Below are 27,706 nucleotides of genomic sequence, written 5' to 3'. Positions count from 1 at the left end.
GATGTATTAATCCATCCTCATCACACAGGATGCTGAGGAGACACCGAGACTCGACTGAGGTAAGGAATGAGGTAATGCTGGAACTCAAGGAGACGAGAGCTTGCTGGAACAAGTGGATAATTAGAGAGCTGTGGTATGGCAGAAGGAGAGGGCATGTCCAGATAACCCACGGAACTGAAGGAACTAATCAGTGAATATGAGGAGGAATAGGTAAAACAGGCTGCTCCTATTTTACTTTTCTTTTTAGACTGTGAAAGGTGAAGGCAGTCTAACTAAGTAGGTCTTACTCGTTGGCAGGTAGACTGATTGACGTGAGAACTAAAATACTACTTTGAATGTTGTGTGGAGGATGGTAATAAATCAGCCAGGAAGCAAATAGGAAAAGACCGACTAGAAGAGAAATGGGGGAGATAAATGGATTTGTGCAACAGAGGGAGAAAAGCCTAATGACAAGCAAATCTAGAGCTGTCAAATGGAAGTTCTCCTTCCAACATCATCTTATTCGTCTTTGGAACTCACTACAACGAGGCATCTGGAAGACTTTGGGCTTTGCTGTATTTCAGTGCAGGGCAACTGTATTTAAATACAATGCTTGACATTTTTGCAAGGCCAGTCTTTGGGTTATAGAAACAGGATTATCTGTCATTCAGCTTTAAATTTCCAGAGGATACAAGCTGCTGTCTCAGGACATAAATCTGACTAATGGGGACTAGGAGGTAATTTCTCCTCTGGGGAGAGAAGGTTCTCTTTGGGAACATAGAAGTTGCCCCAGTTGTCTGGCATAAGTCCTGCCTGGTTCAGAAGTTTCTTTCCCTCTTTTTGGAAGGTTCTGTCAATGTCAATACCGGAAGAAAAAGAGATCTGTTCTGGTCTCTTATGGCAGCATTGCATTTCTCATCTCCCTGATGTTCTGTTGCTGTGAAAGTATTCAGAGCCACTGGAATATAACAGTAAAGGCAGAGTTGAAGATGTTGAGCCTGTAACAAAAAGAAGGTGAAGAACCGGGGGCACGAGTACCGCTTGTGCCTGGCCACCCTTTCACACGCTTGGCCCGTGACTCCTCTGGTTGTGGGAATCCTCTGTGCAAGGGCTCCCGTGCGTGTAGGAGCAAGGCCGAGGGGTGCTGCCAGGAGGGAGGAGGAGCTGAATGCAGCATCCCATCGGTGCTGCCAGTTTGGGCTCTGGAAGGAAGCTTCTGTTCTAAAGTGATACTGGTATTTGCTGATTAAAAGCAGCTGAGAAAGCACATCTGCTGAATTGGTAAATATTGTTTTATACCACAAGCTGTGGCATCCCTTTGATCTTTGCTGTCCTGACTATGGCAGTTTTTGATCTCCTGCATTCTCTTTTCTTGGGCAGTGATGACAACTGGGTTGAGGCACGTATAAAAAAAGCCCATAAATAAAATTAAACTGTATCTCAGAGAAGTGTCATTAGGAGCTTATTTGTTGCCTAATTTAAATAGTCTGAATACTTTCCAGAAAATCGTCGTCAGAAGCCACAGTCCTATTTACAGTAGCAAGAAGTAATGGCTGTCACTTTGATTAAGTGCATTTTTCTGAGGCTAATTATCAGCAAAGAATCGTTTTGATGGATGAGGATGTTTGGAAAAGCTGCTTGTGCAGAAGAATTCAGCAACTTCTCTATAAAAATTTTCAAACCAAAGATTTTTTTCAGATGTTGCATAACCAGGAAAAGACAGGCTTTTAACAACAGGCAAATTCTTTTAAGTTTTTGCTTCCAGGTTAGATAGATTTTGGAAACTTCTTTATATGTTAACTGATGTCTGGTCTTTGTCTCTTAAATTTGTCGCTAGGTGGTGGCTCTAAATCATAGGTGGTTTTATACTTGGCACAAGCAAACTGGAGCGCTGAAATATCAGGCTTGTAGGATCTTGTTCTTGCAGTTTTCATGCTAACATGCCCCAAGTGACTTCCTCATCAAATGCATCATTACATTAATGGATCCGAGCAGTTTTGTGTCCCTCTGTCAGCTTCCTTGACTATGTCTGCGGCTGAATCCCCACTTCATTGCCATTTGATTTAATGGGCAATTTCTGTCATTTTATTTGGAAGATGCAGATGCTAATTTGAAAATTCCAGTTTGTATCCAGAAGTTAGAGATATTTATTTCTGTGATGGTGAGGTAATGGCCAATATTTTAGGTTCTGGACTGTAACGTCTGTCCAGGCTGTACCATCTGTGCTTGTGCAGGTTTGTACCTGGACTTGGGAGATCCAGCTCAGATGCCTGTGTGCCACAAAATTCCTCTGGTGAAGGCATCTTCATGTCCCAGCAGTCTGATGCCTTGCTTGTGAAAGCAGGGTGAAGATATTTATTGTCTAATACCCATTCCCTCAATTAGAGTGTGAAGACCCCATCACCCACCAGCCCTGTGTGCAGAATCTCTCAAGGAGTGACTCCGTCTCAGTCACGATGCCTGAGCCCAGCTCCAAACCAAGTAATAAATAACACTGGTGAAGCTGGTGGGATCTGAAACAGAAACTTAGGAGTGCCTGGGTGACCGCTTGAATTGAATTGCTTCCCCTCTGCTTTTGCCACCTGGCAAAGCAAAATCAAAACATTTATTAATTGGATTAGCCTGTTTTCCTGAGTCAACGCTTTGCCAGAAAGTTTCTGTCTGACAGTAGACAAGCAAGTATCTGCTCCTGAGAGCTCCGCCAGCCTGCGGCAGGAACCCTGCTCCCGCTTGGAGCGATTGCGGCTCCACGGGGGCTCCTGCTCCTGCTCCAGGCAGCGCAGTGCGTCGGGCAGGTGACACGTACTGGTGTAGCCCTTCCCAAAGCAGATGCCTACAGCTCTGCTGTGTCAGCCAAGGCTGTGGTCAAGACCAAACTCAGTCCCCAGGTGCCATCTAAGTTGTCAGAGAAGCTGCCAGAGCTTTCTGGAGGGGGTGAGCAGACGCACGCACTCCTCCGATTGGGCTTGTTCCTGCGCTCTGAAGGAGCGGGCAGGGGCATCCCAGGCCACCGGGCATGGCTCTGAGGCACGGCGCCTTAGGTCTAGACTAGCAGAGCTTATAGCAATGTAGGGAAAAAGCACCTGGGGCAGGGTGTTGGCGTACTTAAATCTGCTGCCAGTCCCATTCGCCACCTTGTATGGAAGAGTAACCAAGAAGTCTGCAGTCCTGGGTGGCCGGGTCCTCTCCAGGGAGGGTGGCTGCAGCAAGTCCTCTCCCTTAACAGAGGCAAAATCAACCTGTATCGCCACTGGATTCCTCAGCCCGGCTCCAGGTGGGATACACTGGGGTAAGGAGCATGTTGGAAGCCTGGGGCAGCTTTGTAAAAAGGGTATGGGTTTTCTTGTGTTTGTAGATTATTATTTTTTAATTATTTTAATGACAGATAGCATTCTTCATTGTGGTTTGCTTTTTCCGTCATTCTCAAAAGCTGCAGTCATGATTATTAACGTGCTGTCTTCATTGAAGTGCTGTTAGGAATTTTTAAAAAAAGATATTTCCTTGTAGCTTTTGGCGTGCCTTTGAATATTCATCTTAAGGCAGGAACCCCTGGACATCAGCAGGAATATCAGGAAAGTTATGAAAGTAATAGAGTAAAAGAAGAAATGTGTTTCTCTTATAATTATATCTATTATTTTAAAAAAAAAAAGTCATTACTCTTTTCAGGGATAATGCTTTCACTGTCAGTAATGGACCCTTGCTAGTAATAAAAGCAAGTGCACGTAGCAGTCTGGTGGAATGAGAGGAGGTGTCCCTGGAGTGCTGCAGTATGTACAGCTGTGCCCTGATGAAAAGGAAGAACAACATTGATTTTCAGTTATTTAGCACAATTTAACATGGCTCAAATTTCCATCCCTCCCTGGTGTATTTTCTCAGTTTATTTACTTTCGCTGTGGTTTCTATTCAATTTATTGGGAAGGTGGGCTTGAAAGGGAAAAAACTTTGTGTTTCAAATTACCTGAGAGTCCCTGTCCAAGTGAAGGGGAAAGCGTGAGCAAGGGTGGCAGAGGGCCGTGTCCCTGCTGAGAGCGGTGGCCGTAGTCCCAGCAGAGACCTGTGCAGGTGAGGAGCTGGTGTTTGGCTCGTGTTGTGTGCAAGAGCAAAGGGGAAGGGCAGGGCCATGGGGAGGAGCGACAGCCCTCGCAATTCGGCGGCGAGCACCGGGTCTCCGGGTGCTCTGTGAGGTGGGCACGCTGCAAGGCTGACATTGGCCTTACTGAAGGAAAATTAAACGCGTTGGCAAAATGACCATTTTTACTCCCCTTGACTGGTTGTAAAGGACACGCAGAAAGTCACAACCCAGAAGTTTCCTGCAGTGAAACTGAAGAAACGGAGTGCAGAGTGGCACGAAAAATGTTGGAGTCTTGGGTCCTACCATGGTTAACTAGGGCAAATCTCCTTCCGCGTGTTCTTTTCGTGAGACTGAAGCCCGGTGGGGACGTTGCCAGTTGCTCCAGCTGCGCGTGGGCCTGCTGCACCTTTCTGCCTGGGGCTTCTTGGAGCTCCTGTGCTCAGATGGACAGCTGCTGAAACGTGCCGGTAAAGAGCAGAGAACAGAAATCACGTGTGAGCCAGTGGAAGAAGCTTGGTTGCATGTAGGATCTTGGCACAGATCTACACGGGACGTGGGTCCCTTTTGCACCAGGGAAGTGTCATGAATGTGAGTCTGTGCCCACAGATCTGGTGAAGAAATGGTGGTATTTGTCATCGCAGCAGAACCCTGTGTCTGCAGAAAGCCACGGGAGTGTTGCCGTTGGCTTGGGTGAGGGTGGAAGGTCAGGCTGAGACCGAAGCTGTCACCGCCACCGTAGTGACAGTATGAGAAACAGCTTGGCAGCTGTAGCTGTAATTGCACAGAATGCATTAAATTTTTCTGCTGTGTTTTCCCACCGCTTTATCTCATCACAGTTGCATCTTTGTTCCCAAGGGAAATAATTTATTGCCGTTCTGAAGGTGGTGCTCATTCCTTTTCCTCTGCTCAACCCGTTCAGTGACTGATGGCGTGTAGGGAGCGTCGGAGCTCAGGCTTTCCCTGCTCACTGCCTCGGGGGGGATGGGGGGTTCCTGCCCCACCATCGCTGCCTTCTGCAGCCAGCCCTGTCCTAACGCCGGCTCTGCTTGGGCCTGAGCTGCTCTCGTAGACCCCTGTGTGGTCATGGGAAGAGAGATCACGAGCAGAGCCTAAATAAATTGGTTAATAAATCCCCCCTCTACATTCTCTTGTTAAAGCACAGTGTCGCAGAGAATTCATTTTGTGGTAGACTATGCAGCACAAGGGTATAGAGAGGAATAAAAGGCCTGAAATTTTAATCAAAACATCCCTGTTTCCGAGAAGTTGCACCAATAGAGAGGATTAATTCTGCACTGTCTACTATTTTCAGCTCTGCTTATCAAGAACACATTGCCTGCTGAAGCCCTGCAGCTAGTGCAGATTTCCTTGCCATGCTGCATTTGCCTCCGCTCCACTGGCACTTGCCTGGATCCACAGCGAAGACGTAGGTATTAATTTGCAAAGAAAATACCTCATATTCCTCCAGACTGACAGCTCAGTTAATGGGTCATCCAGGCACTGTGCAGATCTCTTGCCAGCTACCTACAGAACTGTGCTGGCTGCAGTTTGGCTGTTTTACTGCAGGGAGACGAGCAAAGTCCAACGTGCTGGAGAACGCAGGTCCCTGGGGGTGAAGGTCTGTGGGGAACACCAGTCGTGTCCTATTCGGTCCCAGCAACCTTATGGTGGGTGTCTTAAAACCTCCCCTGCACAGCCAGAGGGCTGGGAGGAGGTTTCCAGGGTTGCAGATCCCCTGGGTAGGCTTCAGCATCGCCCCTTCAATTATTCTAGGTGATAAATAATTGATAATGAAGGAGTTTGTGACGATAGAGTTGAAATACAGGGCTTAAGTCTGGGTGGGACAGACAGGTTGTAGACGTTAGCGTGTTACTAGCAGATTAAAATAAATAAAACAGGCATGTTTTCCAAATCTCTCAAGCTCAGAAAACTTGTCCTTCAAGCAGGATCCTGTAGTAGTGGGTGAAGCAATGCTTTGCAACAGTTACGTTAGCTTGCGAGCTTTTTAAAGAGTTATTTTATTTTCTGTTCAAAAGCTACGTCAGTGCCGGGGGCAGGTGCTCTGCAAGGGCCATCCACAGCTTTCTGGAAGAAGTCCAGGAGCTTTGAGTCAGCTTTGCCTCTTTGGACTTGCACGGGGGCCACGATCGCATGGTCTTGCTTATGTCTTCTTCCTAACGATAGACCATCTGGTTCTCTTCTGATCATCTTTCTTCAAGAGATGGGCTGGGGCCGTGCTGTTTTCTGACAGTCAAACAGAACACAGAAGCAGTGTTTTGGGAGTGGAAGCTGCAAAGCGAAGTCTACAGACGGGAGGAACACGTCGAGATCGTGACGTCTCCAGAGCAATCGCCCTGTGATCAGTCCCGACGTGCTGGGTGCAAGCCCTCTATTTCGGGAACAAAACTTTCTGCAGTCAGATGGTATTTGCTGCGTGCGGGGGTACCTGTGGGCAGGCGTGTTTTCCCCGTGGTTTTCTATGATTTTTTTCTGCATTGAATAGGATCCCTCTTGCAATGGGGAGGGTGCAGCTTGCTCACGCTCTCTCCAATACGATACCATCGTTATAGTTCCCTGCCTGCTTTTTTGCAGCAGTTGTGTGGGTGTGCGTATACGCGTAGCACGATGTACAAGTAGCCACGGCCGCAGCCTCTGAGAGTTCAGAGCCGGGCCAGGATGTGGGCGCAGCCGGAGGGAGGGAGGGAGGGAAGGAAGGAAGGAAGGAAGGAAGGAAGGAAGGAGGAATTGTGCTGAAGGCTGAGGCTCACAGCACACGCTGAGCGAGTCCATTAGCCAGGGGATGGGTAGCTCGTGGGGTCAGCTGGGTGATGTAAATGGTGTAAATGATTTTGCTTCAAGGGTGAAAGACCGGTATGGTGGTAGAGGGAAGGTGAGCAGCGAGGTGTCACTTCAGTGATGCCAAGAGGTTCATTCGCCACTTCCCTTTGTAGAGTTACTGTTTTGATGTATTAAAGTCTTGCCTGATGTGAGCTAAAAAACAACGTGAGGGTTGGTCTTGTACCTGAACGGGTTGGCAATAGCCTGCTTTCGCTTAGTGGGCAACCGCTGCTTGCAAAGTTGGGCACTAGTGAGGTGTTGGTTGGAGCTGCGGGTTGGTCCCCCGCGTTGGAGCTGCTCCCAGCTGCGGTGTGAGGAGCAGCGCTGAGCCCTCGCCTCTTCCCTGGGGGAGCGGAGCAGCGCAGCAGCCTCCCACCCCCCGGGGAGGGGTTTGTGTCCCCGGGTGGGGTGTTGGGTGTTGCTGGGAGCTGATGGAGAACAGTGCAGGTGTTTGCTGTGGCCGATGCAAACCTCCTTCCGTTGCTTTGGGGTGTCCATCTCGGACACGAGCTGCTTCCTCCCCTACGTGGCATCGCTCCCCTGACCCGTGTGGGGCTGCCCAGTGTCTGACCCTCTCTCTGTGCCCCACTGCGGTTGGTTTACCGAGCTGGATTTCATGTCTACTGTTGTCAACAGTTTCTTTGACACCGGTGATTTTTTGCTGCTGCTCTTTCATAACACTGTGGTAGAGCCCTCTTGAGGACAACACAAACATGACTCCTGTCCAACAAAACTCCCCAAACCCGGGGCTAAATTGTGCTTTTATTACTCTCTCCAGGACTCTTTGTTGTCACCTGTCTTCTAGTTTTTGGTTGTAGCTTTGCATAAAGCTGGCTGCTGCGGTGCATTTGCGTGTGAGATGCTGGATACTCTGTCTGTGGGGTGCAGGGGGGTGTGGAGGGGGTCTGTCCGTGTCTCCTGTCTGGACAGCGGTCCTTGTGCTGCAACAGCAGCTCAGCCAAGGCTGGAGGCTGAGATCCTCCACCCGGCCTGATCCTGCCTGGGGACGCGTGAGGGTCCTGAGGAAGGTGCTGTCATCCTCCTGTCTGCAGGTCCTGACACTCTTGGAGTTAAACATGGATGTGCAGGTTGTATCCCCCCTTCCTCGTGCGCTGCTTGCTCTTCTTCACGTGCTGGATGTTTCCTGGTCCTGGTTTGCAGAGAGCTGTGGCGAGGGCCTCGCTCTGCGCTGGGGCTTGCGGCTCTCCTGCAACGGACGTGGATGCTGTGTGTTTGTCAGCCGCTGTTATCTGGTAAAACAGCAGGATTTTTTAAAAAAAGTTTCATTTTGAGGTCGGGTGAAACCCACCACATCTTCTGTGATCAATCTGTGGTTGAGATCTGCCGGATTTTGTTCAGTTTGGGTGGTGATTTCTGCTGGATGCGAACACCCGTGCCCTCTGCTCTGCAGGCTGTAGCTCCTGCCGGGTCTTTCGCAGCTTGTTGGGGCTCTGCGCTGCTCGCACCTGGTCTCCAGCCGACGGGCTCGTGTAGCCGCCATCCGCAAGCGCTGCAGATCGGCACGGCAGCAGCTCTGCCGCATCCCCGGGAAGGAACCGTGGGGGAGTGCGGCGGGGAGGCTGCGGAGCGAGTGCCGGTACTACGGCGGCTGTGTTTGGATTAGTGACTCTGCCGCGCTTCCTGCAGCCCACGCAGGCTCCCGCAGGAGCGGGAGTGTTGCTCTGCAAATTTAGCAGCTACCTTTAGGTGGGGAGCAATTACTTTTTGGGCTGTGGGTAGAGTCATCGAGCCTTTCTGCGTGTCTCATATCCGTTCCCGGTAGGCTGGTGGTGACTATTAGCAAAGCCGTTGCTTTGGTTGAGCTTTGCTGCAATCGCTTTCTGACTTCGGATCCTTACAGGCAAGCTGATTTGGGAACTGGAGTTTCCAAATGCCGGGCTGCTGCTTTGGCATGGCCAGCCCTCTGTGAACCTTGGCCGTGGGTCAGCACCCACGAGAATCCAGCACCCATTGCTGGGGTGCCGAGCAGCAGTTAGAGCAGGAAGGACCAGCGGCATGGCTCGGAGGCAGAGTACGTGCTAGCTGCCCGATGGCAGGAACTGTCAAGAAAAATGTCTCCTCTGTCTAGGAGAGAGGAGCATTTTTGGGGAGCAGGTGGTGAAGATGTTTAGCAAATGTCAGCTTGAGACCTTGCCATCCTGTGGGCAGAAGTGACATCGCTGAGAAATGTGTTATCCTGTCAGAAAGCAGCAAAAAACCCACCAGCTAAATGTTTACGAGCAAGGCAGGCCTTTGCCAAAAGCGGGTGTTTTTCCACTCGAGACTCATGAAGCGAGAGCGCCTCGGAGCAGCGGGAATCCTGCTCCTGCACACGCGGAGGCTGAAGGCAGGAGCCGTCGGCACCGTGCGGGCAGGACGTGGCCGTCCCTCCTGGGCAGAGGCTGCCCCCGAGCCACGGCTCCTGCCTTCTCTTCTGGGGATTTTTTTTTTGGGTCCCTTGGCTCCGTTCTGGGTTTTAGCGAGAAGCAGCCTCTGAGCATCCCCCTGCCTCTGCTCGGGAGCGCGGAGCCTCGCTCTGCGGGGGCGGCGGGAGGATCTCGCCTCCTTCCCCTTCCGCGCTGAGCAGGGACCAGGCAGGGGCGATGCCAGACGAGCAGCGCTGGCGAGATGCAGATGCCTCCGGCTGATGAGTGAGGTTTGGCCTTGCAGCTCATGTAACTTCATTTTTCACGGAGCTTGGGGAGCTGGGGCTCAGCCAGCGCTGCCATTTATCGCTGGTCCCGACGTGATATCTCTATTTTTACCGGAGGGACTGGGCAGCTTGTGCCCCGCTGCAGGCGGAGAGGAAGCGAACGCTCTTGGTTTAGAGATTGTGTCACGTCTTCTGCTGGTTCAGCTGAGTTGGTCTTGTAACTCTCACCGTTAGGACACAAGCGTCTGGCCAAGCCACGCTGCATTATTTCTGAATGCTTTAATCAATCCCCTACAGCAATTTAATTTGAAAGTGGCCTTCTTACTGCATGCAGCGTGCTCGTTTGTGTGCGAGCAAAAAAGCTTAAACAGAAAGGTTTCCTGCAGACAGGCACTAAATACAGTTCTTCAAAGCTAAAACACCGTCTAAAACTTTTCCTTTCAGACCAGCTATGGATGGGATTGCGTGACTGGGAGTGGGGAGAGCCGCAGAGACTGAAAGAAACTCATGTGCCCAGCGTCCACGTGTCAACGTGTGAAGCACATAATTACGTCTGGGCTAATAGTTCCATATGGGAGTATTGTTTCAAAAAAAATTTAATGTAATAAAATGGGTAGTAATTGGTTATTAGGAGAGAATTTAATTGAAATAATTGGTATGGACACTAGTGCGCTAATTTAGTTTGGTGTGTATAATGCACAGTCACAGTGTTTGTTCAAGGACAGAGAAAGGGGTATCAGGTGGTGCCCGTATTTCTCAGTGAGAAGTTACAGCTGGTCTCTGGAAAGACATTTCTTCGAGGAAGCTATTTAGACGCTGTTCTTGAGCTTGGATTTTGAAGATGGATTTGCTTCATTACAGTTTGATGCAATTACACCCACACTGCTGAAAGCGAAGGCCTTCTCTGACACTTCAGTTCCCACTTCGGATGACTTGAGGTTGGTCTTTCTAGTCATCCGCAGCAGCTCCACCTCCCTGGCACAGGGACATACCCTTCCTGACGCGCTCACACACGCATACGTGCATGAGTGTGCTCGCCCACGTGTCGGCATGCAAGAAAGGGGACGTGCATCTTCTCTGTACACCCTTTCAGCCCTTCTTGTCTGAGGTTCATCCAGACCTGCCCGCGTGGCATCGGTTCCAGCTTGGTAAAGCAGCACCACGAGGTTTTCCCATGTGGAGAAAGACTTTATAGGCCCATTCCGGAGTGGAGATGTCTCACGTTGCCATCTCAGAGCTCTTGCGCAGGGATTGCTATGAGCTGGAAGGCTCTGCTGCAGGAGTTAGTAATCCGTCAGGTCACTGGAAGTGTTTCGTGGCGAAGGGATGGTGACATGAAGAACCATTACATCTCATCAGCCTCTTCCAGAGCTGACATTCAACAATTGTTCCTTTTCGCCTTTCTCCAAAGTGCTTTTAAAGCTCAGTATTGTCACTTTGTTTGGATTCTTCCCACACAGTATCTGCACTTAGTACTGCCCAGTGCTGATGGAGAGGTTTACTGCCAGAAGCTATTGTGCTAAAATTGAGAGGAAAACCAATTTCTAGTCAGCTCTTGTTATGGTCTCTAATGGCAGATATTTCTTTCTTGCTAAGAACTTGTAAATGCGTTTTAATACCAGATGCAGTGCTCTGCGGCCAAGAATTGTTCAGCCTTCCAGGGGTCAGCAGAACAAATATTTCTGCTTACAGACGTGTGCAAAACCCATTGCACATGTACGAAGGACGGATGCCTTCCCAACGGTGCAAGTTAAAAAAAAAATAAACCAACAGCTCTGCGAAAGAGCAAAGGCCAGCTATCAGAGCCCAAGGCATGCTCTCCAGCGCCCAGGGCCCTGCCTCGGGCGGCTCCGTGAAGGAGCACTGGCTGGCAGAGCTGTGCAGCACGTTTGGGTTAACCCCAAAGAGTTAATTAAATAAATCCGGCGCCGTGGTTTGCACAGCACGGCTATGCTGCTGAAGGAAGCCCCGCGCTGGTACGTAGAGGAGGGAAAGTGTCTTCTGCTCCGTGACATGCAGGTTTTTCCACGAGATGCGCTCTGCCCCAGGAAGGCATCCAGCTTTGGGGGCGAGGGGCCAAGTTTGTTCCTGACGTGGGAGTGCTGAAGCGGGCGGCACTCTGCCAGGCTTCGCCCTGCTGAGCGGCCTTTGCATCCCCAGGGATTGCTTTGCGCTCCGGTTGTGCGTGTTACCGAGTTCCTGCGGGACTGCGCTGCTTCGGAGGGAGCACGTTAGGGGAATGCGGGTCGAGCTTTTAGCAGGAGGGAGAAGGCAAAGGAGGGACGTTCGTCTCTGTGGCAGGGAAATCTTAAAAATTATGAAAGACTGAGATGAAACGCATGTCTCGGAGTGCCGTGCCCTTTTCCAGCATTGTGGGTGCTTTTTTATGTGCCGGTGTGATCCCCCGTTTCCTTTCGCAGGAGGATGATTCCTGAGAGGCACAGCGGGTGCTGCTGATTCGGTGTGTGTTAGTGAGCGCAGGAGAGCGCTGAAATCCGCTTTGGGGCCTGATGGCTGCTTTTCTTGAACAACTTTTGAGACCTGGAACAATTATCCAACCTTTTAAAGCTTTTTTTTTTTTCCCCCTCTAAGCTGCCCTGTTTCCCTCTCCCAGATCTTAGGGAGAGAAAGGAAAACAACTGAACCTGCTGGTGCAGATATTAACACAATCATGATATAATTTAATCTTGATCCCATTAAACACCCTTAATGATCAGAGAGTTTCTCACTTGGTTTAATGGACTCTTTTCCAGATGATGAGGCTGCAAGATCAGACACTTGTTATAAATGTCTGTTTATTAAACAATCTTTCTTCCTAAAAGCTTTTGTCTGGCCAGGATGAATATAAATGGAGAGGATGGTGTTTGCAGTTCAGTCTTTAAGGAAACACTGTGTAAAAAAAAATTGGGGCCTATTCCTTTTTATTTTTGTGTGTCTTTATCTGGGGCATGAGAATGGGCCAAGGCATTTTTTGTTTGAAGTGCGCTTTTTACTTTAAACGTATGAGACAGTCGAGACCCGGCATCCGTGAAATGGCATCTGCTGTCAGCCCGGCTCCTGGAGCGGATATTCCCTTCCCATCAGAGGATTTGGTCACGGGAGTTGAACCAGAAGCTGACGAGCAGATAAGACCAATGGTGTATAATAACCTGACTTAAAATCCTTTTCCATGGATTCCTTTAGTTCAACTTTTGCTCTTGACCGGGTGTGCTCAGCAGAAGGCAGCGCAGCTCTTGCACGTGTTCAGCAGCGTTCATCTCCTTTGGGGAGAATTTCAGGGGGGTTTTGTGCAGAAGAGGCCCCTGGGGCCTCTTACATCAGCGACACGGTGTTTAACGCAGTCATCTGCACGCTTTCCTCATTTATTTCAGAGTACACAAAGCGCGTGGATACCCAACATTGTAAAAGACCTTTGCCATTGCGCAAACGCCGTCTTAAGGCTTTTAGGAACACGGTGCCCGTTCGTGGTGGTGGTTTGCGTGGCCCGAGCAGGACACAAGAAACCTTCCGTTCCCTTTTCACGTCTTGACGCTGAGCCCTGCTTTTGGCTGGCCGTGGAAACAGAGAGACCCTGTTTGTCAGATTGCCGACGGCGTCTGGGCACGGCGCGAGCGTTGGCGTGGGCACGGCGCGAGCGTTGGCTTGGGCACGGCGTGAGCGTTGGCTTGGGCACGGCCCATCGCCCGGCTGGCAGGGACTCCTGCCGCACAGCGGAACTTTGAGCTGCAGCACGCTATTGATCGGTACGCAAATTTTTTCTCGTTGAAGTTAAAATAAGAAACGTACTTGAAGATCAATGGTCTGGTACAACCCCTTGTTCTAGTCCTTCCCACACACCGTGATGAGGCTGTCGTAGGCTCTGTGGAGTTCATGCTTCATTTCTGCAGCACATTGTGAATTTCTCTTTATACGGACTTGCCATTTTCTCTATCTTATATAATGTATTACCAAATGAATGGTGTCAGAAATGGAAAACGTATGGCAAATGGTACCTAGCATGATCCAGGGACCCTGGGGAGGGAAGGAAATTTTATTACTGTGAGACACAGGTGGTAGAGCTGATGGAGAGCCCTAAAGCCTAAGTTTCTCCTTTGTAGATTCATCTTTTTAAAAAACAAAAAAAGTCCAAGAAAAAAAGTTTTAAGAAGGCTTTTAGATGCTAAAATTCTCCACATTTTAAGCAGAAACTCTTAGAACCATTTAATAAGTAAACACTGTTTTGCAGTTTAACGGAGCATTTAATTAGAATTTTAATACTTCAGTAACAAAGTTGCCACAAAAATGTCATGCAGAAAAGGCTCGGAGTCCTTTACAACTGCAAAGTAGGAATCACTTTGGCATTTTGAAAGTCTCTGTGAAATTGCTTCCTGGCGAGCTCTGCCGGGGAGCTCTGCGAGGTGTTTTGCAGCAGCGAGCGAGCCGCCTGTGCTGCCGGCTCATTAAACGCCGTAGTGTGTCTCCATCCGGAGCGTCACCGGCTCCCGAAGGCACTTTGCTGCTGGGCTGGAAATAGCGAGCGCTTGAAGGGCTGCCGAGAGGCTGCGTGGGGAGGCACAAGGAACCTTTGCAGCTCTTGCTGCTTGTCGCATCCCCTGGGAAAAGCTGGGACGAGTCCCAGGGGAGCGGGGCGTCCCCAGGAACGGAGCGTTATTGCACGGTGTGCCGCAGGAGCTGGGGGTGAGCGGGCTGCTGATGCCTGTCCTGCCCTTAGCCGCTGGCCGAGGATGCTCAGAGCATCCCTCTCCTTTCTCGGGGTCCTGGCTCAGCCACCTGCAGAAGGAGGGCAGCACGGGGAAAGTCCTGGCCTCGGAGGGCAGCCGCGGGGCTCCGAGCCTTGGGAAGGCTGGAGGGAAGTTAAACTGCCACGGTAATTACGCCCCGTGACGTGGGTTTACTGCCCGCTCCTGCCCGACAGCTTGGGTGTGGGGACCTCTCCTGCCCCGCTCCTCCTGCGGGTATCACGAGTGGTACGGAGGGACTGGTTCCAAGGTGTTTTCAGATTCGCAGGGGAAAAAGTACTGCACAAACGCTTAGAGCAATAAACATTTATAGCGCAAAGATTGTTCCAGCTGGGAGGCAATAAGCTCCAGCCAACGGCAGTTAGGGCAGTCACCCAGCCCGCTCCTCGCTGGCACGCAGCTCTGCCAGCCCCGAGCCCTGTGCTCCTCCTGGCTGGGCTTGGGTGCTGCCCTGCCACCTCCTCTGAGCATCGCTGCTGCCTGCTCGCATCGCTGCTGCCTGCTCACCGCACTGCTCTGCCTGCCTGCGCACACCCGGGGCTGACTCACGCTCTGGAAAGCGCTGCCCGTCCCTGCCGGCGCACGCTGCCAGCTCTGCCTGCGCGAGGTCCCCGGCGCTGCTCTCATTAAATCTTGGGAAGCGGATAGTGACCCCGTTATGTACTCACCTGGAAAAGTGACTCGGCCGTGCCTGATTACTGTGCTCTGCCTGGAGACTTTTCATGCTTCCCTTGCAGATATATATTTAGATTTTACCCAAGGGCTTTTAATTTCCTCGCTGGCTTGAGCCCCTGTGACAGGTATACAGATACCTTCCCTTTTTTCCTCTGGCCATTTTAACCTCTCATCGGCTTTGTTAAGAAGTGGGAAGAGGTTACGAGTCACTGTAAAGCTTCAGGGTCTCATTGCTCTGCTCGTAAGCACCACAGAAATAGGAAACTGCTGTCGGAGGTACCGTGACTTTGCAGGGATATTTGTTCAGCATCTGCTCGAGTCTGCTCTATTTCTTCTTCTCCCTGCTAAGCAGTCCCAAGTTAACATACTGGGTTTGCAGCTTTCGTGTTCGTCGCCGATGAGCCACACTTAGAGAGGTAAAAATGGGTTTGCAAAAGCTGCGATGACAGTTCTGGGATTCGGCGCGCGAGGCTCCTGCGTCGCAGTTACATAACGGCTCTTGCCAACTCCCCGGCGAGTTGGGGAGTTACTCGGTGAAGGGACCCGCCGTCCCTCCTCCGGGCTAGCCAAGAGGGGACTGGTTCCCACCCACCCGCGGGGGCCAGGGTGTAGCTCTGGGGGGGTCCCCCCCGGCCGCGGGAGCAGCGCGGTGCGGGGGCTGGCGTGGGTGCTGCTGGGTGCACCGGGTGGGAGGGAGCCGTGGGGCAGGACTGCCTGTTACTGGGCAGGCTCTGAAGTCCTGGGGCTGTGAGGGAGATGCTCTCCCCTCTTCTGAACGCTAACATTTTGAAATTGTTAACGTTTGAAATGTTAATGCAGAGAACTTGGGGAAGAGGAGACAAATGAAAGGCTCTTCTACTATCAGACACACCGTCCCCCTCCGGGCTTGCAGCCTGCCTGCGAGCTCTGTATGTATTTTCTCACTTTACATAATTTTTCCATCTCTCTCCATCAGCCCAGCTCTTCAAAGGCTTCCTTCTGTTTCCAGCTCTCTTGCTGCTGCTAAATATGCTCTCCTCCATGTTTTCTAAACTGTTCCTTCTTCCCCAAAACTCCAGCGCTTCCGTTTATTAGAGAAGTCTCCCAAACTCTGCCGAAGAGATGCTGGGCGAGACAGCGAGCTGCTGCCAGGTGCCGTTGCCTGATTCAGCTGCCAAGACTAAATAGGGGAAGCGAGGGAATAAAATGCAGCCGGTTAATTTCTGCCTGTGTCATGCAAATCTTTCAGGCGCCTTTGAGTGCCTGGCGTCTGGCGCAGCACCGGTTGGCCAAAGATTTCTGCAGCTGTGCGATGGTGTCGGTGAATGTCGGTAGTCAGGCTCTCTCCCGTTGGGTTTCTTTGGTTTGCCGCGGTGCTGAGCACCCTCCAGAAGTGCACCGGGGGGGATGGAGCCGCCCAAGCCCCACCGTGGTGGGACGTGGCCCCGCAGGGCGGTGCAGCGGGGAGGTCCTCGGAGGTGACACCCTTCCTCAAGCGGACGTGGCTGCGGTGGTGGCATTGGCTGCAGAGAACGTGCTCCAGGGGAGACCCCTGAATGGAGACAGGTCTTCAGCGCGGCCGCGGTTTTGGCAGTAACCGCTCAGCCCAACTGCCGTCCCAGCCAGCCGCTGTGATGACAGAAATCCCTGCAGTTTGTGAACTTTCCCTGAAACGCTTTTAATGACAGTTTAATAATAACACTTAGCGCTTGGTACAGAGCTTCTCACCCCTGGAACTGAAATGCTTTACTGAGAAGGGTAAGGACCATTATCCCCCATGTTCACAGGGGGGGAAATAGCTGGATTTTATTTGTGAGAATAATTATAACAAGTGGAATTAATCAACTTTTCATATGAATGGTGTTGCTTTTTAAAGACAAACGTCGTGAAAGAGTATCAGATACAAAGGAGAACTCACAGGGGTGTAGATCCATCTGACGGCTTCTCGGGGAACTCGTCAGTGCCTGTGGTGCAAAGGCATTAACCCTGCCAAGGCAGCACGCGGAGGGAGCAAAAACCGGTGAAAATAGATGCAAGACAGGGCGCAGCGTTTCCTGGCGGGTGCCCTAGATCCGGGTGAGCAGGCTGCGCCGAGAGCGGCTGTTGCCCCAGTCCTGGTGCGTGTTGCTCCGGCTGCACGTCGCCTCTCCAGCCGCTCCAAGCCCCGCTGCTGGGGAAGACCCCCCCCAGCTCCCGAACGTCCCTCGGGTCTTGGCGTGCTCCCCGTAGCGCGTGGAGAAATGACACCGAAATCTGTTTCTGGAGGGATCAAAGAGGCCATAACCTCTGAACAAGCTCCTGCGCAGTCACTGAGGGTTGGGCTTTTTTTTCCCTCCTTCTCTATCCTGCTCTACATCCCCCTCTTGCATCTCGGCCCCGTTCAGACCGCAGGCTCGCAGGGGAAGGGCCTGGGCTCTCGTGCACAGCCCAGGGAGACGGAGGCTTCTCTTGGCTGGTACCTTGGCGTGACGGTACTGCGCACGGTGAATAATCCTGCCTCTGTGCGCTGTGAACGCAGGTAGGAGAGTCACCGAGATGCTTTCTCGTCTCACTGCCCTGCTGCTCCCAGGCCGTTACTGGGTCTGTTTGTGGAGATGCCAAGACGTGGATTCACCTCAAAGCAAACTGAAACCCTGGGAAACCCTCCCGCTATCTTTGGCAATTTGCTGCCGAGGGCGTCTGCTCGCAGGCGCCGCGGGAGAGGGGAAGGCAGGAGCTGCGATCCCTCAGATACAGAGCTGAGCGGGAGCTGAAATGCAGACCACGTTTGCGAGTACTTTGAATCGCAAAGCGCTGCTGTGGACTCGCCCGGCCCCGACCTGGCGTGGAGCAGCGGTCTGGCCGCACCGGGCCCTCGGCCGCTCGCGGGGATCCACGTCTCTCTCGTGGGGAGCAGCCCCTGGGAAGCCCCAGGTCACCTGGGTACGCATCTCTGTCAGCGGTGCGTAGGAGTCACCATCCGTCCCTGGGTTTTCCCAGCCCTTTCAGGAGGGATTTGATCGTCTGTGTCTTTTAAACCTGAATTTTCATTGCGTGCTCATCTCTGAGAAAGACCTGCCGGCTCTCCGCAGCAGCTGAGTGCTGAGGTCCTGCTCCCGTGCCGGTGGCCATGTGCCAGAGAGGACCTTCCTCTCCAGACTAATGGAAAGAAAATGGAGAGAAGTTTTTAAATTGACTCTGGATCAATACGAACAGTATTTTATAAGCACTTTTATTAAAAAATACACACATCCTTGCTGTCCAGAGAGGACTGCCAAGCATCTCTTGTATATTTGAACAGCTCTGCAATCTGAAGTAATCCTTTATTGGTATCGTAGTTTTGACTGTAAAAGGAACTAAAACTCTTTGGATTCAACCCTCTCATTAACTGCAACTCCACCCGTTGATCGATAATCAAAAATATGGGCAGGAGGATCTGTCTTGTTTGGAAAAGAGTTACTTGGGCCAGTCTTGTGCTGTTCAGGGGAGCGGGCGAGGGGCTCCCGGGCGTCTCTGGGCTCTCTGAGTGTGTCCGCGTGCTCTCACCACGTCCCTGTGCGGAGGAGCAGTGCTGGCACGCCACGGGGATGGAAGGGCCAAGTCCTACACAAAGAAAGAGGACGGAGCATCAACATTTTTATTTTTTTTTGCATTTTTTTTCTTTTTGGCAAATTTGCTGTTTTAACTGAAACAAATGTCAGAGGAAAAAATATTCTAGCGAGGAAGCAGAAGCTCAATTTTCTGTGATTTTTAACTTCCCGTTGGAAAAGACAACAATTAGTAAAGAGAAAAGAAAAAAAAAAATTCTTTGTATTTCATCCAAAATACTGACATTTCCAGGCAACTCCGCTGAAGAGGGGTGCTTCTGCCAGGGCTTAGACAGCGCTGCTTTACGCAGCTCGGCGCGAGCCTGCTTGCCGGAGGCTCGCGGTGGGGTGTGGAGCTGGTTTTGCAGGGCTGTGCGTGAGCCTTGGCAACCTCGAAACACGGGCAGCTTTTGAAAAGCTGTTTTTTTGCAAAATGCACGGTGACAATGTAGGGCATTCCCCGGGGACTAAAGGGCAAAACCGGCGCGTGTGCAGTTCTTGAAAAACACTTCAGCAAATGGCTGGGTCAGAGAGGTTTATAACGTTTATCGACGTATTAGCGGTGCTCTGAAGTTTGCTAAGCCATTAATGCCATGCTCTTACATCTGTTGGGGTCTCGACGTATAGGAAGAGTTTGTGCTGGTAGTAAAATCGCACGAGACCTTGCTTTTCTTTGGAGCTGTTAAGTAAAGGGAGGTCAGGGCTCCCCTGCGAAGGCAGCACGGACTCAAACCAGCCTGACGAGGAGCAGCCGGAGGGGCCGTGCGAGGCGCCCGCATGGAAAGGTGATTCTCCTGGGGCAGCTCACCCGTTGGGTCCGCAGAACCGGGGGTTCGTTAGAGAGACGGTAACGAGCCTTAATGACTTTTCAGCTCAGGGTCCCTCAAAGTATCGCTGTATTTGTGTGAACGCAGCCCCTCCTGTAGAGCAGCAGCTCTGCGGCGGCTGATAACGTCTCTCGTGAGATGATAACGTCTCTCGTGACATGATAACGTCTCTCGTGACACGATAACATCTCTCGTGAGATGCTGACGTGGTCGTGAACGCAGACTTTTTCTAGCAAATCGTGCTCTCCTACACAAGTTACCTTTTGCAGTTGTTGGAAGTATCTTGGCACAGTCGATGCCTTTCAGGGTGACTTTTCAAGATTTTTAAAGGTATTGAACCGGCTTTTCTTACGGAAGGCTTTGCACACTGACGCCCTTGGGTCGTATCTCAACATAACAGGTTTGTTTGCCAGAAGAATATGAAAAAATCCCACAACCCCTTCCTGTTTCATCAACTAGTTATAATGGGCTAGGTCATGCTTTATTAATAATAAGTTGAATAGGTGCATAAAAGGAGTTTTGGCAGTTGGAAATGAAAGCCACCTAGATAAAAGGAGAATATTTAACAATGCAGTTGCTGCGGATTCAATTAAGACTAATTAAAAATCTGCTTCTTTCTAAATCTTGTTTTCAGAAATATTCTTGCGACTGCAACTGCTGCTCAGCAATTCCCAGCCATCTCTCCAGCCCCCGGCACAGCAGTGGTCTCTGCATAATGCAGACGATCAAATGAGAAATTAGCAGTTTGTAATGGGCTCTCACACGAAAATTAAACATCGATTTCCTGACTTCTGGTCAGATGCTTGGCATTGTTAGCTGGGCAAATATTTCCAGACCAGAGGAATTCTTATTTGGATTTTGATGTTACCGAGGTTGTGTTTTGTTGATTTTCATTCCTGGATTCCCTTGGAGAACGCGTTGTACAAACAAGGTGTTTGATGTGTAGCTTCCCCTGGTATACCATGGGTGGGAACGCAGACGTGTCCCTGCCGAGCAGACTCCCCGAGCTGTACTCCAGGTTACCTTTACAGCGGTGGCACGTTCTAGGAACATGCAGTTTCCCAGCAAGAATGAGGGTTCTGGACGTGCCGAGTGATGCATTCTGCCCGTCGCATTCTTTGGGTTCGGGGTGAGCATATAGCAGCCACGAACGGGCATCGCCAGCGCAGGGGACCTGCAATTAGTCTTAAATGTCTTTTCCTAAGTAACGGCCCTTCACTTTCCACGTTACAGGGAAGCTGCTCTCTCCATTCGTGTGACCCTTTACCCTTTGACAGACAGCGATGTACTCCACCGCCAACCCAGCACTCGAGCGCTTTCATTTTTCCTTTTTTCTCATCAGCGCGCTGGCTTCCCGTCTCCCAGCCGAGAGGACCAGGGTGCTTTTCCTGCACTGCTGGTGGCTCAGGGACCCAGACAGCTCCGGGTTCTTCCCTTCGCTCCGAGTTCCTGCCTTACTCCTCCTCCGCCAACTGCTCTTACTGCGGCGACAGCGCCCGGTGCCTGTCTGGGAGGTGGCTCGGGAGGAGAGACGCTGCTGGGGCTGTAGGTCTTTAGGTGAAGCACGGAACACATTGCGTTGCCTGAGAGAAGAATATTTTTTCTGACAGAACTACAGCAAAAGAATTGCTCCAGCAGCCCGACACAGATCTGAGCAGCTCTGTGGGATTTTTCAGCCTCGGAGCGGGTTTCCTCAGCATCAGGCGACCTCTTTTCTCCCTCGGATGGGAAATGGCTGTTCAAACCAGCAGTTTGGCATGACCCTGCGTTGCATCGCTCCCCTCTCTTCTGGTTTTTGTGTCTTGGTTTGTGTTGAAGTGCTTAACAGAAAAGGCATCTTCATGTGGAGGCTCCTGCAAGCGGGAACCGAGTTTCTCAAGAGGATCTTTGAGGTGGTTTTTGTCACCTTCTATATGGCAGAAGTATGACAGGAGAGTTTTCCATTTTTTGATTAAATTCCCCAGGTCTTTCCCTAATACCTCTTCTGTTCAGTGCCGCTGCTTGATGGCATTAGTGCCGAGATCATAATTTAAACATAAGCCACTTTTCACGTCAAACCTCAATCCTGAAATTAATGTTCTTCTGGAATTAGAAATAATACGATACAACGTAGAATTTGCGAATAGTTCCCTAAAAGAGAGACCTGACTGCCCCAATGCCAGTGACTCCTGTTGTCCGGGAGGATTCGTCGGGCCCCGGCGCTGGGCACAGTCCAATCCGGAGGGCTAACAGCAGTAATTATACGTGGGGATTGAGAACAACACCCTGAAGAAAACAGATAGGGAGCAATAAGTTGAAGATGAGGCTGAGGCAAACCATGAAGCAGAAAGGAACGGCTCTGTTGTTAGAAACTGAGCGCATTGAGCTAATGAATCATTTTGAGGCAAAAGGAGAAATTAAACGTATGCTGCAAGCTGGCACATTAGTGAATGGGCTGTGGGTTTTTATCCATTTTACATTTCAAAATGCTGAAATAAAGTATGTCTTACAGTGAAATCCCATTAAGAAATAATACTCTGAGTAGGGAAACAAGGGTTTGGTTAACAGGAAACAGGGACTTGGTTTCTCTTCCCAGATCAGCCGGGGACTGCCTTTGTCATGGGGTAAGTCACCTCCAGGTACCGATCTTAGGGGGACGAGCAGCGAGCGAGCTCAAGCCTGACAGTTCACTGATAAGAGAGGAAGAGGAGGATTGGCCTTTTCTTCCCAGAGTTTGGCTTGGGACGGAGGGGCCCGTTGCTCCAATAGCCTCGTGGGGGTAGGGAAGCGTGCGGTGTGGTTAGGGCACACGGCTGGTGCCAGGGGAAAATGTCGGCTGTTCATTCTGAAAGTGAAATACTTTGGATCCCAGATTTCCCATTTCAGGGCAGCTTCTGCCCTTACCTCAAAGTCAGTACTCACACAGCTGTCCTTCCTCAGACTCTGGGAAGACCCTTTCAGGTATCAATATGTTGAATCTTGGTACATAATGTTCATTTTAATGAAATCCTGTTGCGGAGTTTAATTATTTGCATTGGCTTTTCATGTCATGATGTCTCGCTGATGATCAGTCAGTGAATTTAGTCTTTATATTTAAAGTATGCAGTGGGGCAGCATGGTCACGCAACACTGGTGTGCAGTGGAGCAACGCTGGGCAGAATTGGTGCGCTGTGGGGTAGCATTGGCGTGCCGTGTTGGCATGCTGTGGGGCGATGTTGGCATGCTGTGGGGCGATGTTGGCATGCCATGGGGCAGTGTTGGCATGCATTGGGGCAGTGCTGGCATGCTGTGGGGTGCTCTGTGGGGCAGTGCTGGCATGCCGTGGGGTGGTGCTGGCATGCCGTGGGGTGATGTTGGCATGCTGTGGGGCAATGTTGGCATGCCATGGGGCAGTGTTGGCATGCCATGGGGTGATGCTGGCATGCCGTGGGGCAGTATTGGCATGCCGTGGGTTGGTGTTGACATGCCGTGGGGCGGTGTTGGCAGGGGGTGATGTTGGCATGCCGTGGGGCGATGTTGGCATGCCATGGGGCAGTGTTGGCATGCCGTGGGGTGATGTTGGCATGCCGTGGGGTGGTGTTGGCATGCCATGGGGCAGTGTTGGCATGCCATGAGGTGATGTTGGCATGCCGTGGGGTGATGTTGGCAGGGGGTGATGTTGGCATGCCATGGGGCAGTGTTGGCATGCCGTGGGGCGATGTTGGCATGCCATGAGGTGATGTTGGCATGCCGTGGGGTGATGTTGGCAGGGGGTGATGTTGGCATGCCATGGGGCAGTGTTGGGATGCCGTGGGGTGATGTTGGCATGCCATGGGGCAGTGTTGGCATGCTGTGGGGCGATGTTGGCATGCCATGAGGTGATGTTGGCATGCCGTGGGGTGATGTTGGCAGGGGGTGATGTTGGCATGCCATGGGGCAGTGTTGGCATGCCGTGGGGCGATGTTGGGATGCCGTGGGGCAGTGTTGGCATGCCGTGGGGTGATGTTGGCATGCCGTGGGGCAGTGTTGGCAGGGGGTCATGTTGGCATGCCGTGGGGTGATGTTGGCATGCCATGGGGCAGTGTTGGCATGCCGTGGGGTGATGTTGGCATGCCGTGGGATGATGTTGGCATGCCGTGGGGTGATGTTGGCATGCCGTGGGGTGATGATGTTGGCATGCCATGGGGCAGTGTTGGCATGCCGTGGGGTGATGTTGGCATGCCGTGGGATGATGTTGGCATGCCGTGGGGCGATGTTGGCATGCCGTGGGGTGATGATGTTGGCATGCCATGGGGCAGTGTTGGCATGCCATGGGGTGATGTTGGCATGCCGTGGGGTGATGTTGGCATGCCGTGGGGTGATGATGTTGGCATGCCGTGGGGCAGTGTTGGCATGCCGTGGGGCAGTGTTGGCATGCCATGGGGTGATGTTGGCATGCCGTGGGGTGATGATGTTGGCATGCCGTGGGGCAGTGTTGGCATGCCGTGGGGTGATGTTGGCATGCCGTGGGGTGATGATGTTGGCATGCCGTGGGGTGATGATGTTGGCATGCCGTGGGGTGATGATGTTGGCATGCCGTGGGGCAGTGTTGGCATGCCGTGGGGCGCTCCGTGGGGCGGTGCGGGGCCGCCGCTGTCCGTGGTGCTGAGCCCCGTGCCCCGGGAGCGGCTGCGGCGCAGCGCGGCGGGACCCTCCTGGTGCCTTTGGAGCGTCTCTGTGGTGAGGGGCTGCATCAGGCGCGAGCAGGAGCAGCGATGGGCTGGCAGCAGCCCCTGAAGGGGGGGGGGGGTGCACGAGTCCCCCCTTTCCAGTCCCCCCTGCGCACTGGGGGGGGCTCACGGGTTTATCTCCTGCTCAGGACTCCGCTGGCCCTTTTCAGTTTGACATCTTGAGAAATCGATGCCGAGCGTGTCCAAGGAGCAGCAGGTTTTGTTCTCACCTGGAGAGGGACAGGTAGTGTGCACCCCTCCGGGCGCTGATTTAGCCTGGCCAGGCGAGCAGCGATTGAGCCCCTGTGGCCGCTGGCAGCTCGGCGGGGAGCAGCAGCGAGTTCCTCTGCACTCAGTTCGCAGCGGGTGCATTTAGGAGGGGAGCTCGCTCTGCTGCTTTGTGTCTGCGAGCCAAGCACGCTGAGTCTGTTCCCTGGCATGCAGTCCACACACTGCTCTTTACACAGGGGAGTAAGATGAAATAGTTTCCTCCCCCTCGCATTGCTACTGAAAAACAGGGATGGGGAAAAAATAATCCCTCAGCCCTTGCCCTGCTTGTGGTGATAAGAGCAATGCAATCATTTCTTTAAAGGAGGCAGCCAAGGCAATTACATTATTTACTAAACAAAGCAGTTTCAGAGATTTCTGCATTGTGGATGCTTTCTCAGTCGTTTTGCACCAAATTTGTTGCAGCAGCAAGGCCAGAGAGTTTGCCTTGACTCCCCTCACTACCAAAATAAATGTACAGGACAGGATTGTTCCACTGAGCAGCCGTGAGTGGGGAGAGAGAAGAAGGAAGGAGATGGTACGTGCCGACAGCTCTAAAGTGAATGCGGTGAGGATTGCTATGTATGAGAGAGTTCAGGGGGGAAAGAGGAGGAAGTCACAGAAGCAGCCAAAGCTCGCAGGATGGCGAGAGCCAAGCTGAAGAATTCCCCTTCAGAGAGCAATTCCCATGTAAAAACTGTCCCACCAGCGACGACAGAAGATGTCCATGGGGTGAGCCCCTTGTTACCGGCTCGGAGAATGGGATCCTTGGGGAGTGATGTCGGACAAAGGTATTGCAGGACTGCAGTGATGCGTGGGGCTTTGTGGGTGGGGGAGGCAGCACCTTTATCTTTTAAATGAGAGGGAAAGGATTAGTGCCACCACGGGCTGGAGGGGTGGTGGATCAAATCCTTCTGATTGATAGCTATGTTAAAGAGCCACACCAGCTCCAAAGTTGTCTTATGAAATAGGTAGCTGGAGCACAAAAAAGCCAGTTCCTTTAAATTTTTTGTAAGTGCTTCTTGTATTTTTATATGCCAGAAGCACGTCTGAATGGCAGCCCCGAGATGCTGGGGCTGCCACACAACACTGCTAACTTGCATTGCGCCTTATCTGTGCAGTATCATACTGAAGCTTATTTACACTGCTAACGCCACAGTGTGCGCTGTACATAAGCACCATGTTCGCATGGAAGAAGAGATGCTCAATCCCCCATCTGAGGAATAATTTATTTGTAACTGCAAAAAAAAAAAAAAAAAAAAAAAAAAAGCTACCGTACAAAATGCTGCAGGCAGGCTCTTTCTCTTTCTGCAAGCACACAGCTGATGTGTACAGAAAGAAATGAGCTGTTTTTCAGGAGATAAAAATGCTTCACATTGCACTTGAATTACAGTGTTTCAGAAGAAGCCAGGTCCCCTAGTTATGATGAGGATGCCTATGTCAGTAATTCAGTTCTTGTGCTGTTCATTCCATTTTCTGTTTCATTTTTCCCCATCTATTCAGCCTTTCAGCCCATCCATGCTGTCTTCCTTCTCGGCAAAAATTGCCTCGCCTGTGATTGTGTACTGTACATCTTCTAGGATGTAATTTGGTGCTGTTTCTAGCTCCACTTTCCAGTGCAAATGAGCACTGTAGGAAAGCTTCTGCTCATGGTGAATTTTACTTGTTTGGCTTTAGAGTGGAAGGAATTAACGACTCGGCTTCAGTATCTTGGTGTATCTCACTGGTGGGCTGGGGGGAGGATGGCAACGAGCCAGGATTAGCAGATGTGGTCCCCACTGGGGAAGGGGAGTTGTGCGTTGTGGGAGCAAGGCAGGAGCATCAGCGTGGTCATTCCCTCGGTACTGAGCTGTGCCGGGCACATGTCTTAGTCTCCAGGTCTGGGAGGCAGAGTCCTGGCGTACTTGCGGAACTAAGAGTGTGTGTCTCGGCCTGATGAGTGGTGTGTCAACTCTCCAGATGGCACCCATGCTGGTTCTCTGGTGAGCAGACACTTGGATCTCGTGGGTCGTTGCTTTCTGACTTCGTGAGGCAAGGGCTTACGCGTGTGGAAAGCTGCAAATGGGCATCGTGTGGGCGCATTGGCACTAAATCCCTGAAGCTTGTGTGGTCTCAGCACGTTTTGACAAGCAATCTGAATCTGCTCCCAGTGTTGATCAGACTGCTTTCACTCCGGTTTTGTGTCTTGCTTTCATTGCTTCAAAAAGACATCAAAGATGGACCTGTTCTGGGGGTACCTACGTCTCTGAGGGCACGTCCTGAACACCGCTGTTGGCAAAGCCTTGGCAGTGAGCTTGCTTCCTCTCTGCGCCCTTTCAGGTATTGCTGATGTACCCTCAATAACGGTGCCGGTGTTCAAAGCTAGATGCACTGGGGCTAGAAAAAGACTCATACTTGCAACTGGGGGACTCTTACAAACTCAACCCAGCCACTGCTAATCAGCTGTGATTGAACAGGCAAGAGGGGCTTCTCCTCTCCTGCGTGTAGGGGTTTGGTGGGTTCCTGCCCAGGACCAGGGAGCCAAACCTTCATCCCAGGGCTGATCCTCCTCGTCTTTTAGGGGGAGCATGGTGCAAAGGAGGGATGCTGCAAGAAATCATTGGATCTGGGGAGGGAACAGGGGAGACCATTCCAAAAATTGCACAGCTACAGTGTTCTAGTGGACCCTTGCCAGAAGGCCAAGTGTGCAGAGCACACCAGGGTGCCTCACGGCTTTATAAGAGAACCCAATACCCTGGGTTTCCCTGGAATTTCAAGTGTTTTGCTGCAGGCTTGTTGTAAGGAACTGATGCCGCTGAGAGGTAGAGAAGTTGATGGCAACACTTCTACACTCCTCTGGCAGTGGGCAGAGCCCTGCGGGCTGCTGCTTGGAGTGTCTGAATTCCCGACTGCCGGGCTTTCCTTCTCTGTGCGCTGCTTCCCAACAACTGAGTTGGCAATTAAGATTTGTGCACTTCTCTTTCACTGCATATGCAAGCAACAAAAGCAGGAAGATTGCTTCAGAAATGATGAACAGTGTGTTGCTTCGTCTCCTACAAAGCCAGACCCAAGCAGCGTTATCAAGTTAGCAGTGACAGTTGTCACTGGGAGTTGGGAGTGAAATTACCAGGTGATGGTGGAAGAAGATGCTGTTGCAGGATGTTCTCAGGGATGCAGATGAATTCTCTAGATGACCAAAGGTGGTAACGTTTATTCTCACCTACTTTATTTACCTCCTTACTCTGTCTCTTAGTCGTTGCAGCATCTCAAAGCTTTTAGGGGTTCTCACTCAAAACAGGAGGAAAGGATTTGAATTCATCTGAAGAGAAACCACTCCACAGCCATGCAGGATTCCACACCTGGGGGCAAAAAGGGGAGTTCAGGGCTGGCCCTGGGCATCCAGGGTGGGGATGCTTTCCTGGGGGTGGAAAGCTGCGGGTGGGATGGGACCGGCCCGATCTGCTCCTG

The 27,706-nt window shown here is 51.5% G+C and overlaps 1 protein-coding gene across 10 annotated transcripts in view; it reads left to right on the top strand.

Moving 5' to 3' along the window:
• Positions 1-27,706, top strand: part of KCNT1 (potassium sodium-activated channel subfamily T member 1) — an 88,589-nt gene that overhangs the window by 18,552 nt on the left and 42,331 nt on the right. For 2 of the 10 annotated variants that reach the window (XM_075772348.1, XM_075772347.1), the window contains exon 1: positions 24,836-25,050. The exons of 5 other annotated variants lie outside the window; for them this stretch is intronic. In XM_075772348.1, the coding sequence (XP_075628463.1) occupies positions 24,902-25,050 (149 nt within the window). In that variant the 5' untranslated portion in view covers positions 24,836-24,901. Of the gene's footprint in view, positions 1-24,780; positions 25,051-27,706 lie in introns of those variants that run through there. 3 more of the 10 variants (XM_075772352.1, XM_075772351.1, XM_075772353.1) reach the window with 3 other exon arrangements.

Source organism: Balearica regulorum, chromosome 20 (assembly GCF_011004875.1).
Source record: "Balearica regulorum gibbericeps isolate bBalReg1 chromosome 20, bBalReg1.pri, whole genome shotgun sequence".
Lineage (NCBI taxonomy): Eukaryota > Metazoa > Chordata > Aves > Gruiformes > Gruidae > Balearica > Balearica regulorum.
The sequence above is the reverse complement of the archived record's forward strand: the minus strand, read 5'-3'. Positions and strand labels throughout refer to the sequence as shown.